The following is a 14531-nucleotide window of genomic DNA, read 5'->3' as shown; positions in this document are numbered from 1 at the left end:
GTGTTTTCATGATATCCCTAGTATTGCCCAAGGCATAGTAAATACTTAATAAATGCTTATTGAATTGAATTGATTTGAACTGAATTCTGTGACTAACTTTATAACCTTGGAGGCAAGTCAGTCAGTTAATAAACATTTTTAAAGTGCCTGCTATGTGCCTGGCAGTGTGCTAAGTGCTGGAGATAACAAAGGCAAAAGATACTCCCTGCTCTCAAGGAGTTCACAATCTAATGGGGATAACATGCAAATAACTATGTTCAACCAAGCTACATGCAAGATAAATTGGAAATAATCAAGTCACTTAACTTTTTTAAAATGCAGTTTCCTCATCTGTAAAAGAAGGGATTTGACTAGATTATCTTTTAGATCTAACACTCTATTCTAATACCATTTCCTAGCAGCATTCTCACCTTAGGAAATCCCTCTACCCCTGCAGCCCCTTTCTCTGGTCAATTACTCACAGAAATCTCAATTTAAAGGAAGTTTCCAGCCTAGCCATATTCACCCTTTCATTTTTCTCAGGGCTCTACTCCTGACTCTCCAGACTTCTTTCTCCACCATGACAAGCCTTTTATGTGTTCTAATAGACATCCCCCCCCCATTAGAACTGAGGGCACATTGAGGGCAGGGACTCTTTCCTTTTGCTTGTATTTGTATTGCCAGCACTTAGCGCAGTGCTTGGTGGCTTAATAAATGCTTGTTAAATGCATTGGGAAGAGGATTGACCCCCACCCAAAATGCATTTATTGTTTTATTATTGTGTTAGAAATAGGCTTGACACCACAATTTAGTATCAAGAAAGTTTATTACAGAGAAAGTCCAGAGGATTTAGACGTTTCTGGCCAGAAGCCGGCTCATCCCCTCTTCAGGAGGGGTGGGCCCTGAGTGCAAGGGCAAGTGTGCTTTTATGCAGTTGAATTTGTTGCGAAACCTCCCAGGCCTGGATTGGTCCATCCCTTCCCAGGTTACACCTTTCCTTACATGTTTCCCCTTGACATGCTCTGGTATGTTCCCCCTCCCTTGGTCATACGTCCCGTGACTCGTTAATGAGGCTCTAATTTTATGCGGGGTGTGTCAGATAATAGTAATGAAATTCATTAAGTAGGCGCACTAACATTTTTCAGGTGTCCTCAGGTTGACCCTAACTGGTCTGAGCTGGCTCGACCCTTATCTTGATTTTGGGGTCTTTATGGAACCATCAACTTACTTTTTATTGGCTAAGCCCGAGCCCACCTACAGTGTACTACTTCCTGGAGCTGTTCTTTAAATTTCTGCATTATTCTGCCTGTGGAAACTTAAACCCTTCTAACTCTAACAATTGGAAATTAATCTGTGGGAAATCAGTGTTAAGAAATACCTTTCTAGAAACACTATGAATAAAATAATCCACAAACACATATCAGACACAGCTAAGAAAAAGGAGAATAAACCAAATGTTGTTGACAGTAGAGATTAACAGCTATTGAAAATTCAATTCAACAAATGATTAAGCTACCATCTACTAAGGTAGAGAAGACAGAATCCCTGCCTTCATTGAATTTAATGTACTACTATATATGAGAGGCAAATAACTACACTACAAAATAATACCATTACTTATGTAGGAGAATCAGAGAAGATTGCCTTGTAATTTCTGTGATATGCCACGTCCTGTCACCCCTCCATTCCTTCTTTCAAAGGTCTCCTGTTATCTACTGAATGAAGTATAAATTCCGGATGGTTATACATCCAAAGCCCTCTACATGACTGTCTACACTTACCCCATCACATGTTCTCTGCTCCACTCAAACTGGACCTATCTTTATCCACCATTCTTGACCTTTCCCTTTTCATCTCTGGGTCTTTGCCTTCACAGTCCATCCCGTCCCTCCCATCCCAATCTTTCTTTTTGCAGAGACTGCCTTCTTTCAGGGCTCTGCAGACTGCTCAATGAAACCTTTCCTAAGCACTTTCCCCACCAGTGTTTGAAGCTGATCTCCCTGATCTTCTAGCCCTTTGTCTGGACCTTTTCTTTTCCCTTCTTACTCTCCCTTGTATCCCAGTTATCTTGTGTACTTGTTCTCCCTCTCCTATCTAGCCTTGTTAGTTAATTTCCCACAGCAAATGTTCTGAATCTTTTCTTCTTTCCACTTGCCCCTCCCAAATCTATTCATGGCTCTGAAAGCAAGTTCAGGAAGGAGGCCTTTTTTTAAAGCTTCTTTTCTGGGGGTTTTAGAACAATGAGTTAGAAGGAAAGTCTTTCTTTTGAAGCAATTCTCTGCCTTCTGTGATCCTGTTGTTTGCATCGTCTCTTTCTGTGAGTCTTTTCCTATAGCTAGCGCCTACCCTGTCTTAGGCTAGAAGTCTGTGACCCAGCTAACTTAAATTAACTCTTCAAATTGAAACTTATTTTTTTAAAGGACCAGGGTGACATATTTGACACAATAGCGTGAGGTTACTCATATCATATTTGGGGGGGGGGGTGGTGAGGGCCTGTATCTCCTTTGATTTCTGTTTAGGAAGCAGCCCCAGAAGAAACTCCCTCTACCAGTGAAGTCCTTCAGCTGTTCAATAACTGAAAGTTTTAGAGAATTGCTGAAGGCATTGAAAAGTTAATTGGCTTGGTCATGCTAACAAAGCTTCCATGTCTCATAGGCAAGACTTGAACCCAGCTCAGTTGGAGCCTGGTCTTTAATTCTCTATGTTGTATTTTGTTGTTTGTTTTTGTTGTTTAGTCATTTCAGGTGTTTGACCCTTTGAGACCTCATTTGGAGTTTTTTTTTGGTGAAGATACTGGATTGGTTTGACATTTCCTTCTCCAGCTAATTTTATAGGTCAGAAAACTGACACAAATAGGGTTAAGTGACTTGCCCAGGGTCACGTGTAAATGTCAGTGAACAGATTTGAACTCAAGAAGATGTCTTCCTGACTTCAGGCAGGCCTGGCACTCCCTAGCTACCCCATGCTATGCTACCTCTACATATTACATATACCTAAAATTCTCTGTTTTATATCCTGCTCATCAATTGTCTTCCCAGCCCTCTTTAAGAAAATTATAAAATTTTATAAAATTTAATTTTTTTATTTTTATAAAATTTAAAGCTTACATGATAAAAAGGATAATTAATTTAAATATGTATCTTTTTCATTTCAATTACTAAAATATTAATTTTAGATATTCAGTAAATTATGTTCATGTAAAATATCTTCATACAACTTTTCACAAGTAAATCTTCCTAAGTAAAAACTCCATCAAGTATGTATGGGTGTTTACTATGTGTCAAACTCTATACTAGTGTTATAGGAGAAAGAAAAGAAATGTGAAAGGTTTTCTTGCTTTCTAGATGGGACTGAGGAGGAGGAAGTGAGAGAATATGAATCTAAAAATAAAATAAAACTGAATTTTAGAAAAATAAAAGAAATACAGGTCACCCAGCCTATCTTCAAGAAGTTCATAGTCTAGCCCTTGAAAGATGAGACCTAAAGTAGAATCTAGGTAAATATTATATAAATAAATAGGAATATCAAAAGATCTCTTACAGCTTGTCAGATCAGCAGATTGAACTCCCTCAGACAAAAGCATGAATAGTTTAGTGGAGAAATCCTAGGCAGTTGCCTAAGGCATATAGAGGCTAAATGACTTGCCCCAGGCGGTTGTGTTTGTCCTTCCTTCTCCAAGAGGACCATGACATCAGGGAGATGATGACATGACTTGCAATTGACTTTGATTTGAGTGAAGGAGGGCTGTGCAAGGTCACCAGCCTCACTTTCTCCTCCAGAGCCATATGAGCCCAGTTGCCTGATATCCATCTGGATGACTAGAGATGGCCCAGGATGCAATGGGAGACCCCCCAGCCCTTTTAAGCTAAGGTCTTTTCTGGTTCTGGTGGGGTAATGCCCATTCAGTGAATCGGCCTCTTTGGAAGTGAGTCAAGGGATGGCCCCTTTAATTAAAAAAAAAAAATCAAACTGGCTCAGGGGAGACCTTCAGGGTTGGTGGTTGAGATAAAAATATTAAACCCAGACCTTCTTGACTCTAAACCCAGCCACTAAGCCAAACCACTAGCCTGCACCAGAAAAAATAGCAGTGCCTACAACCTTCTAGACAGTAAGAGCAAAGTAAAAAATAAATACAAATGTATTTAAGCGTACCTAAATCGTATTCACTTTATTAATAAGTCTAACTTTTCTTAGATCCAGATCTACACACACATATATTTAGGTATTACATTGACATTCAACCCCCTCCTAACCATTAATTAATAGACTATGAGCTATTTGAGAATAGGGACTATTTTTTGCCTTTCCTTGACATATAGTAGGTGCTTAATAAATTCTAGTTGACTTTGTTTGACTTGCCCAAAACTGGATTAGGTAAAATGTCATTATAAATACATTTGGTTCTAAAAAAACAAATGGATAGTCAACTTAATATTGTTATAGTGGGAGTCTGTGACTACTCTGGGATTCAATCACATTGCATTAATGTTATTTTGAAACATCATTGTTCAGGGCAATCTTAACCTTAACCAAGGTATACCTGTATACTTCTGTGTGGGATGCCACTCAAATTAAAAAAAAACAAAACACAGAGGTGTCCAAGGAGAAACAGAAAGTTAATTTATTATTATTATTTCAAATCCCGAGATTTGGGTGTCCCTCCACCAGTATACTCTGACGAGGGGAGATAGAGTACAGGAGCTAAGAACCAAGTTAAATAGCCCCAGTGGGTAAAGTCCCCTCCCACCAACTGTCCATTATACAAAACTCTACCATAGAACAAAGGAAATAGTATACATCTCTATATTTCTTAGTTTGATGGGATAATGTCAAAGAAGCAATTAAGAAGGTGCAGTCAAGCTAGACATTAGCCAGGTCACTCTGACAGAAATATAGCTTACAACTAAGTGCAGGGAGGAGGTTTCAGACTTAGCAAACTTTAAGTACTAATGTGGCACTGGGAGAAAAGGGGACTTACAGAAATCTATACTTAGCCCTATCCTACCTCCTGAACTTATTACCAGATTTAGGATAGTCTTATCCCAAACTTTAGTTACACTGAGAAGTCTTCACTGGGACATCCCATTTACTTCTAAATCCTAAAGTGAGATCCAAGCATATTTATTTGGGGAGCATTTTTCAGTTTTATTCGCTCTGAATTTCATAATTTTTTCAGATTTAATTTTATTTGGAAAACAAAATAGTATTGTTTGGTTTTTTTGAGGTTTGTTTTGGTTTTGGTTTTGTTTTTTTGCATTTTGCTTACAGGCTTTACAATCAATGAATTCCAGTGACTGTGGTAAAAGCAAGTTTTGTTTCAGAAGTCCGGAAAATTGTGACCCTACAGACACAGATTGTCTGTTCATGTCTTCTGAATTGATAGATCGTCAGAGTTTCAGATTTGAAATGAGCAGCCTTTCTGATGGTTATGTTTCCATTGGGTTTTCCAGTGATACTTTAATGGTAAGTCACACGTCTTGCCTAGAAAGGAAGACGCTTTCAGACAAAAGGTAGGAATCTGAAACCGAGCTGGGTGGCAGATACTGTGCTTTGACAGTCCTTTGAAACATAAGTGGGATCAAGCAAGATAATAACTGACATTGATATAGCGCTTTGAAACTTATAAAATCCTTTATGTGCATAATAATTTCATTTAAGCCTCATAACTAGTGTATGAGGTGGATGGGTATTATCCCTAGTTTACAGATAAGGAAAATGAAACCCAGGGAAGTTACATGACGTGCTGTACAGTTAATAATAGTCAGAGGAGGCATTTGTAGCCAAGTCTTCATGATTCTAGGTCCAAAACTGTATCTACTGTGCATAGAAAGGTCTTTATTTCTAAAGTTGTTTTAATTCTGTACTTCGGGGAAAGGGAGTTAATGATTGGTTTTGAGCAGAGGCTCTTCACCTGAGGTCTACAGACTACCACCCCCCAAAGGGATCCATAGATAGATTTTTAAAATTCCATAAATTTGAATAGGGAAAAATAAAACTTTATTTCAATATATTTGTTTTCCTTTGTAATCATATATATTTTATTTTCTTCTTTTAAAAACAATCGTTCTGGGACAGCTAGGTGGTTCAGTGGATAGAGCACTGGCTCTGAAGTCAGGAGGACCTGAGTTCAAATCCGGCCTCAGACCAAACATTTGACAAGTACTAGCTGTGTGACCCTGGGCAAGTCACTTAACCCCAATTGCCTAAAAGAAAATTTAAAAAAAAAAACAATCTTTCTGAGAAGAGGTACATTTTTGTTGTTGTTCAGTCATTTTTCAGTAATGCCCAAATCTTTGTGACCCCATTTGGGGTTTTCTTAGCAAAGATGCTGGAATTGTTTGCCATTTCCTTCTTCATTTTACAAATGTAAAAACTGAAGGAAACAGGGTTAAGTGACTTACCCAGGGTCACATAGCTAGTGAGTGTTTGAAGCCAGATTTAAACTCAGGAAGATAAGTCTTCCTACTCCAGGTCTAGAACTCTATCCACTGTACCATGCAGCTGCCCCTGAAGAGGTCCATAGCCTTTACCAAAGAGGGCCATGACACAAAATAGGTTAAGAATTATTGGTTTAAAGGGTTTGTTCAATCTTGATTATTCATAGTTTATTATCTTTTTATACCTTAAGAGTCAATGTTCATATCTTTTGCTGCCCCTTTTGGGAAATGTTGAATACACACATGTGCATGTGTGTACGTGCACACAGTTGATTACAAAAATACTTTTTACTCATCAAAGACACAAGAGGGAAATGGGACAAGGGAGGTGGGGAATAAGAGGGTGTAAAGATTAAAGCAGGGGTAAATCCTAAGCGAAACAAACTACAGAGATGGAACTCTTTTGATGGCAAAGAACTGGAAACTGAAGGAATGCCAATAAGTTGGGGGAGGGCTGAATAAGTTATAGTGTATGGATGTAATAGAATACTATTGTGCTATAAGAAATTACGAAGGGGCTAGTTTCAGAGAAACCTGGAAAGACTTGTATGAACTGATGCAGAAAGAAAAGAGTAGAACCAAGAAAATAATTTATACAGTAACGACATTGTAAAGACCAACAATTTTGAAAGACTTAGGAACTCTGACCAGCAGAATTATAAACCATGATTCCAGAGAACTCATGATGAAACATACTACCAACCTCCTGATAGAGAGGTTCTTTTTCAGTGTAGCCAATGCAGAGATTTGTTTCTCTCAACTCTGCATGTTTATGATACAGTTTTTGCTTTTCTTTTTTTCTCAGTGGGGTAAGGAGGAGGGAAGGTTGGAAGGAGAGAAGGAAGGTTTTTTTCTGATTAAAAAAATTTTTTAAGTCTATGTAAAAAAATTATTTCTATTTTTAAAAGGAAAGAATGAGATATCTTTATGTAAGAATTTAATGCTGGGGACTTCAACTTTTTCCTTAAGGATTAAATACTTTTCATTTTCTTTATAATTTGGAGGAGGGGGAGGGTAACTTCAAGGTTAGAAAGAGATAGGTATGGTCTTTTTCCCATTGAAAAGCCAACCTAAAGAAAGTAGAGCCTTGAAGTGTCTTGAAGATCAATAATTTGATCATGACCAATTAATGTGAAAGCCATGTTTTAGTAGATATAATTTTCAAGTATGTTGCATAATGGATCAAGAACTGGCCTTAAAGCCAGGAAGATCTGTGTTGAAGTCCTACCTTTGATACACAATGGCTGAATGACCCTGGGCAAGTTACTTAAACTCTCACTACTCTAAGGCAGCTCTCTAAGTGTATTAGCTTTGGAGACTGTACAAACCTGCATTGGTAGAAGAAGTTTCCTCACCTGGGAATTCCATACATCACAGGTCAGTTCAGGCAACAAGCATTTCTCAAGTGCTTACTGTGTGCCAGGCACTGTGCTAAGCACTGGGGAATTCAAAGAAAGTCTTATAGCAGTCCAGTCTCTATTCCTATCCCTAACTATCATTCTATCAGTAGCTTCACAAAAATAGAGCAGAAAAATAAACTAAAGTAGGGTTCTAAGAGGAGAATCTAGGTCAGGGCATAGTCTGTATTTTCCTGATATAAAATTACCAGATTTTTGTTTGTTTGTTTATTTTATGGGATTCTTTTTTATTTTTTTCATATTTGTCATTTTGTGAAAGAAAACAAAGGAAGAAGGAAGGAAGGAAGGAAGGAAGCAAGGAAGGAAGGAAGGAAGCAAGAAGAAGGAAGGAAGGATAAAAGAAGGAAGGAAGGAAGGAAGGAAGGAAGGAAGGAAGGAAGGAAGGAAGGAAGGAAGGAAGGAAGGAAGGAAGGAAGGAAGGAAGGAAAAAGGAAGGAAGGAAGGAAGGAAGGAAGGAAGGAAGGAAGGAAGGAAGGAAGGAAGGAAGGAAGGAAAAATTAGTAAGCTTCAGTTAGTATGCAAATGACATCACTCTGGAAGTGGATACTATTTTTCATCATAGGTCCTCTGGGGATTGTCTTTGGATCACTGTATTGTTAAGTATAGCTAAGTCATTCATAGTTGATCATCTTACAATATTCCTGTTACTGTGTACAATGTTTTCCTGCTTCTGCTCACTTTACTTTGTATCAGTTCATATAGGACTTTCCATTTTTTTTCCCTAAAATTGTTTTGCTTTGTGTTCCTACATTTTGAAGACAATGCAGGGGTCACAGTAAACAACAAAGGCATGATGAAAGGTTCAGCCATCACAGGGCCTGTTGCCAAGGAGTGTGCTGACTTGTAGCCCAGGATTGCATCTAACGCCAGCAGCATTGCTTAATTCTCCTAAAGCCTATTTGTAAAAAAAAAAAAAAGCTTCATTAAAGTGTCTGCCTATAAAAAATAAATAAATAAATAAATGAAGAAGATTGTTTTGCTTGGCATTTCTTATAGCACAATAATATTCCATTACAATACGCACAATTTGTTCAGCCATTTCCCAATTGATAGGCATCCCCTCAAATTTCCAATTCTTAGCCACCACAAAAAGAGCTACTATAAATATTTTTGTTCAAATAGGCTCTTCTCCCCTCCCTCTTTTTTTAAATCTCTTTGGGATTCAGACCTAGTAGTGGTGTTGCAAGATCAAAGGGTATACACAGTTTGATAGCCCTTTGAGTGTAGTTTCAAATTGCTGTCCAAAATGGTTGGATCAGTTCATTACTTATGGGATTCCTTTTTAGAAGCAAATTTGATAGGTAGTTCTATGGATACATCATGTCATATCTAGTATCTTTCATTCATTTAGTATTTAGGTTTTATATTCTGTGCTAATCACAAAATTTCTTTGCATGCTGATGTCTCTATTCTAGGGGGATGATGATGTTTATATCTGCATGCTGAATGAGACTGGACAAGTAATAGTACAATATGCCTACGCGACTGGCCGAACACGTCCAGATATTAAACCTCTGGTAATGGTGTTACTGTATATTCCTTAACTCTTCTTATACTTCTTGTTAGGTTAAGGATGGCAGATAGATCACGGAGCTTTGCAGTGCCTGTGTTAAAAATATTACTTTGTTCCCTTGAAAAAAAAATGAAATGAAATAGTAATTCTTTTTATAAAGAAGAAAATTTAAAATGCTAGATACATCTTCTTTTAGTCATCAGTGTCTACCAAATCTATCTCAATCAAATTACTTTTGATTTGAATGATAAGAATGATTGCATGACGTTTATTTGGAGATCAAACAGAGATCACTATATAAAGAACTTTGCACAACTTAAAGCAACATATAAATGTTAAATATTAATAATAACATTTATATGGTACTTGAAATGTTATCTCATTTGATTCTTACAACAGCTCTTTGTTATTACTAATGCATAGCTATGAATATTTTCATGATGGTCATCATAGATTTAGAGCTAGAAGAGTCTTCAAAGATCGTTTAGTCCAACCTCCTTGATTTTCCAAATGAGCCAAGTAAGTCTTTGAGAAGTTCAGTGATTTGCCCAAGGTCAGAGGTGGAATTTGAACACTAGTCCTCTGACCACAAAAATAGTGCTGATGAATTTGTAGTTATCCAGGTCTGCTGTAATTAGAAGACCTGCATATATTTATGAAATACAGCAGAACAAAGATATACTGTCCAACAAAGAAATAATTGAGATAGCTCGCTTATATATATAGTGTTGGGAGATTCATAAAGCATTTTATCCTATGATATTGAAAGCAAATCTATCAAAATTCAACCTCATGAAATGGTCCTAAAATGGTGTTAATTAGCTGTAGACAAGGTGTACCTCACTTTAAAACTTTGCTTTTGAGCGGTTGCATGTAAACTGGTTTTTTGCTATTTGAAACCTATTTCAAGTGGAAAAAAACACTAAGGATCAAATGAGATAAGATTTCAAGTACTATATAAGTATTATTAATATTTAATATTAATATGTTACTTTAAGTTTTGCAAAGCACTTTATATAGTGATCTGTATTTGATCTCCAAATAAATATCATGCAATCATTCTTATCGTTCAAATCAAAAGTAACTGGAATAGGTTCTAGGCCTGGCTTTGACACCCTGGCTTTTTAGCCCTAACATCGTGGACAAATCATTTATGCTCTTTGGTCTTCCTTTTTCTCATCCATAAAATGAATACCTGCCCTGCCTATTTGATCCAATGAGACAATGTAGGGGAACTCAGTGTTTTGTAGACTAAAATACACACACACACACACACACACACACACACACACACACACACACACACACCATTATTGCTTGAGGTATTCCTATAATGCCAAAAAAAAATTGATTGTGCATTATAATGTTTTCACTGGACAGATAATAGGTGAAACTTGAAAAAAATAAAAATAAAGGTAAAACTTTAAAAAAAAATTAAATACAGTATTTCAGAGTTTTCTAATGGAAATAAAGCATCTAGCAATTACAGTAATCATCTGTCTGCCTTGTTATAGGGTGAAGTGAGGAATATAGAGACATCTTTCAACAATGGTGTCATCAAATGCAGTTTCATCACCAGCAATCCCATATCAATTGAACAAAGTGATTCTGATGACCTCTATTATGTTTTTCTGACTTTGGGGCCAGTTCAGAATGGTGAGTGACATTCATCCAGATTTACATAAGTTTCCATGCTACCAAGCTTCCCTTATAATGACAATGGTAAGATGGGGTGTTCCTATTATAGGTATGGGAAGAGAAAGGATCCTTTGTAAACCTTACAATGGCCCTTTTAAGTATTCTGCCCTCTATTCCTTTCCCATATTTTATTATTTTTTTTAATGAGGCAATTGGGGTTAAGTGACTTGCCCAGAGTCACACAGCTAGGAAGTATTGTGTGTCTGAGGCTGGATTTGAACTCAGGTCCTCCTGACTCCAGGGCCGGTGCTCTATCCACTGCGCCACCTAGCTGCCCCTATTATTTCTTATATTTATTTCTTTGATTGTCTTTTATGTTTTTAATGTGTTTTTAACATAGAAAGTTTTCATAAGTGATTTTACTAAAAAGCAAAACAAACTATGTTTTTCAGAGTTTTGGAAAGATCTCAAAGAGTCCAGAGGGTTGAAGGCTTTGGGGTTTTTTAGAATTATCAAAGATATTTCCTTTTTTAGTGGCATTATTCTCATCCATGTCATTTTCTGCTTTATAGACCTACTAGGTATAGACTTCAGTGATGAATGGGAGAAATACAAAAGGGGGAAAATTGTTTTTTCCCAATCTTCTCACTTCTCCCATCTTTTTGAGAAGCTGTAAGCACCTAATGTAAGAATCAGTAAATTCGTGCAATGATTGCCAGACTGTGTTCCATGGAGCCCAATAATTCTGCAGGGCTATCCAAGGGGCTCCATGAAGAAGTAAATAGTCTGGGGGCAGCTAGGTGGTGCAATGGATAGAACACCAGCCCGGGAGTCAGTAGGATTTGAGTTCAAATCTGACCTCAGACATATAACACTCACTAGCTGTCTGACTCTGGGCAAGTCACTTAACCCCAATCACCTCACCAAAAAAAAAAAATTAAAAAAAGAAACAAAGATTTGTAGTATTTGCTGATTTCCAACCTATAAATATACTAAGAAATTTAACAATTAAAACTGGGAAGAACTTGTCCCAGCACATTCCTGAATGGATCTCTTTGGTTGTCTAGTGAAGCCTGTGACCCCTTCTTAAAATAATATCATTAAGTACGTAAAATAAAATACACAAGATTACAACAAAAGAAATTAATTATATTGAAATGAAGACTAATTCTTTTCCCATTCATGTTTTTGGACTCCCAGAACTAAAATATCTTTAAGCCTCTTCCTTGCTCTGAAAACCTATGCTTCTAGTGTCATATACAAACTACAGCAAAGTTAGGGCTTTAGATAAAGCTATGTATATGTAATTCATGTAATTCCCCACAGTTCTCTGCATTAAGAAACAGAGTTAAATAGAACTCTGACTCCAAATCCAAAATAATATAACGCATACCAACCTTATAAGGCCTTAAAACCATCTTAACATCAATGAAATATCAGTGCTCTAGATTAGTAGACATTCCTGAACATAATGCTGCAACTGTCTTGGTGAAACTCATTCTCAATGTCACACTCTCTTAAAATATAAATCAAAGATTTTCATGATTGTCAGAGCTTTACACACATAAATGGATTCATTATTCTTCATACTAACCATCTCAATGTTAATATTTGCAGGAATTATACGGAAACATCCTGACATTCCTTTAACAACGTCTCGGAAAGTAAACATTTCTGAACCAACAGAAACAGCAGTTTCCTCCTCATCTACACCAGTTCTTATCAAAGTTCATGGTATGTATGCTTTTTTTATGGGTCTCTCCCTAACTGATGAATAGAGAAATAGAATTGCTTGAACTTTTCGTTACTAAACCCTTCTTAACTGGTTTAATTAAGTCAAAGCTTAAAAAAGAAGCTGAAGAGCATCTTAAAATTGACATATTTGGCCAGGAGAACAAAGGGAAAAGGGAATGAGAGAGATACCTTTAGGATTTAGGTGAGCAGTGGTATCTAGCTTTTCGAGTTTGGATTTTGTTCAGTGGTTTACTTTCATTCATGTTTATTAAGCTTCCATGCAGTGTGTGGCATAAATAGGAGATTTTTTTAATATAAATTTTTTAGTTTTTAGCATTCACTTCCATAAGCTTTTAAGTTTTAAATTTTCTCACCCTCCCTCCTCTTCTCCCTCCCCAAGATGGCATGCAATCTGATATAGGCGCTATATACACATTCCTATTAAACATATTTTCACATTAGTTATATTGTAAAGAAGAATTAAAACCAATAGGAGGAACCACCAGAAAGAAGAAACAAAACAAAACAGAGGGGGAAAAAAGGGCAAATAGTGTGCTTCCATCTGCATTCAAACTCCATAGTTCTTTCTCTGGATGTGGATAACATTTTCCATCATGAGACTTTTGGAGACCCTTAGATCCTTGCATTGCTGAGAAGAGCTAAGTCTATCAAAGTTAGTCATCGCACAAGGTGCCTGTTACTGTATACAATGTTTTCCTGGTTCTGCTCATTTCACTTAGCATCAGTCCATACACGTCTTTCCAGGTTTTTATGGTCTGCCTGCTCATCATTTCTTACAGCACAATAGTATTCTATTATATTCATATACTGCAACTTGTTTAGCCATTCCTCAATTGATAGGCATCTCCTCAATTTCCAATTCTTTAGAAATTGCCATAGAAAGAGCTGCTATAAATGTTTTTGTACATGCGGTTCCTTTTCCCATTTGTATCATCTCTTTGGGATACAGACCTAGTAGTGGTGTTGCTGGGTCAAAGGGTATGCACATTTTTATAGTCCTTTGGGCACAGTTCCAAATTACTCTCCAAAATGGTTGGATCAGTTCACAACTCTACCAACAATGTATTAATGTTCCAATTTTCCCACATCTTCTCCAATATTTATCATTTTCCTGTTTTGTCATGTTAGCCAATCTGATAGGTGTGATGTGGTACCTCAAAGGTTTTTTTTGATTTGTGTTTCTCTAATCAATAGTAATTTAGAGCATTTTTTCATATAACTATAGATAGCTTTAATTTTTTTACTTGAAAACTGCCTTTTCATATCCTTTGACCATTTATCAATTGGGGAATGAATAAATAGGAGATAGTTAAAAGAAAACTGGTAACGGATGAGAAGAGCAACCTTGGATTTATGAAAGCCTAGATTCAAGTCCTAGCTTTAACACATGCTGGCTATGCGACTCTGGGCTAGATAGTTAACCTCTCAATGCATATGTATCATTACCACCACTACCACCACCATCATCCCACTCCCCAAAAGCATTCTCTAAGACCATTATTTACAGAACACTTGCAGATTTGTATTTTTAGAAAAAGTTTCCTTACAGAGATCTTAAACCAATGATATCAAAAATTTAGTTAAAAAAAAAGAGAAGAATCTATGAGGTACGTTCTGTTAACATCTACATTAAATACTCAGAATAGAAAGATTTTTAACGCTGTGGAAGGACGTTGATGTGTCTATTTTAATGTCTACCTTGATAAGAGCTCTTTTCCAACCCTAACTTTATTTGTTTAGTAGCAAACATACATTTGTTCAGTAATAATAGTAGCATTTTAAGCTTTAAAT

At 36.7% G+C, this 14531-nt stretch overlaps 1 protein-coding gene across 2 annotated transcripts in view; it reads left to right on the top strand.

Annotated features, from left to right (window-relative positions):
* Nucleotides 1–14531, top strand: part of LOC110217359 (putative ferric-chelate reductase 1) — a 53739-nt gene that overhangs the window by 25521 nt on the left and 13687 nt on the right. For both annotated transcript variants that reach the window (XM_020999744.2, XM_020999760.2), the window contains exons 7-10: nucleotides 5248–5442; nucleotides 9250–9351; nucleotides 10862–11003; nucleotides 12603–12719. In XM_020999744.2, coding sequence (XP_020855403.1) covers nucleotides 5248–5442; nucleotides 9250–9351; nucleotides 10862–11003; nucleotides 12603–12719 — 556 coding nt within the window. The remainder of the gene's footprint in view (nucleotides 1–5247; nucleotides 5443–9249; nucleotides 9352–10861; nucleotides 11004–12602; nucleotides 12720–14531) is intronic.

Source organism: Phascolarctos cinereus, unplaced genomic scaffold, assembly GCF_003287225.1.
Source record: "Phascolarctos cinereus isolate Bilbo 61053 unplaced genomic scaffold, phaCin_HiC Scaffold_5;HRSCAF=322, whole genome shotgun sequence".
Taxonomy (NCBI): domain Eukaryota; kingdom Metazoa; phylum Chordata; class Mammalia; order Diprotodontia; family Phascolarctidae; genus Phascolarctos; species Phascolarctos cinereus.
Note: the sequence above shows the minus strand (reverse complement) of the source record. Positions and strands in the feature narration are given on the sequence as shown.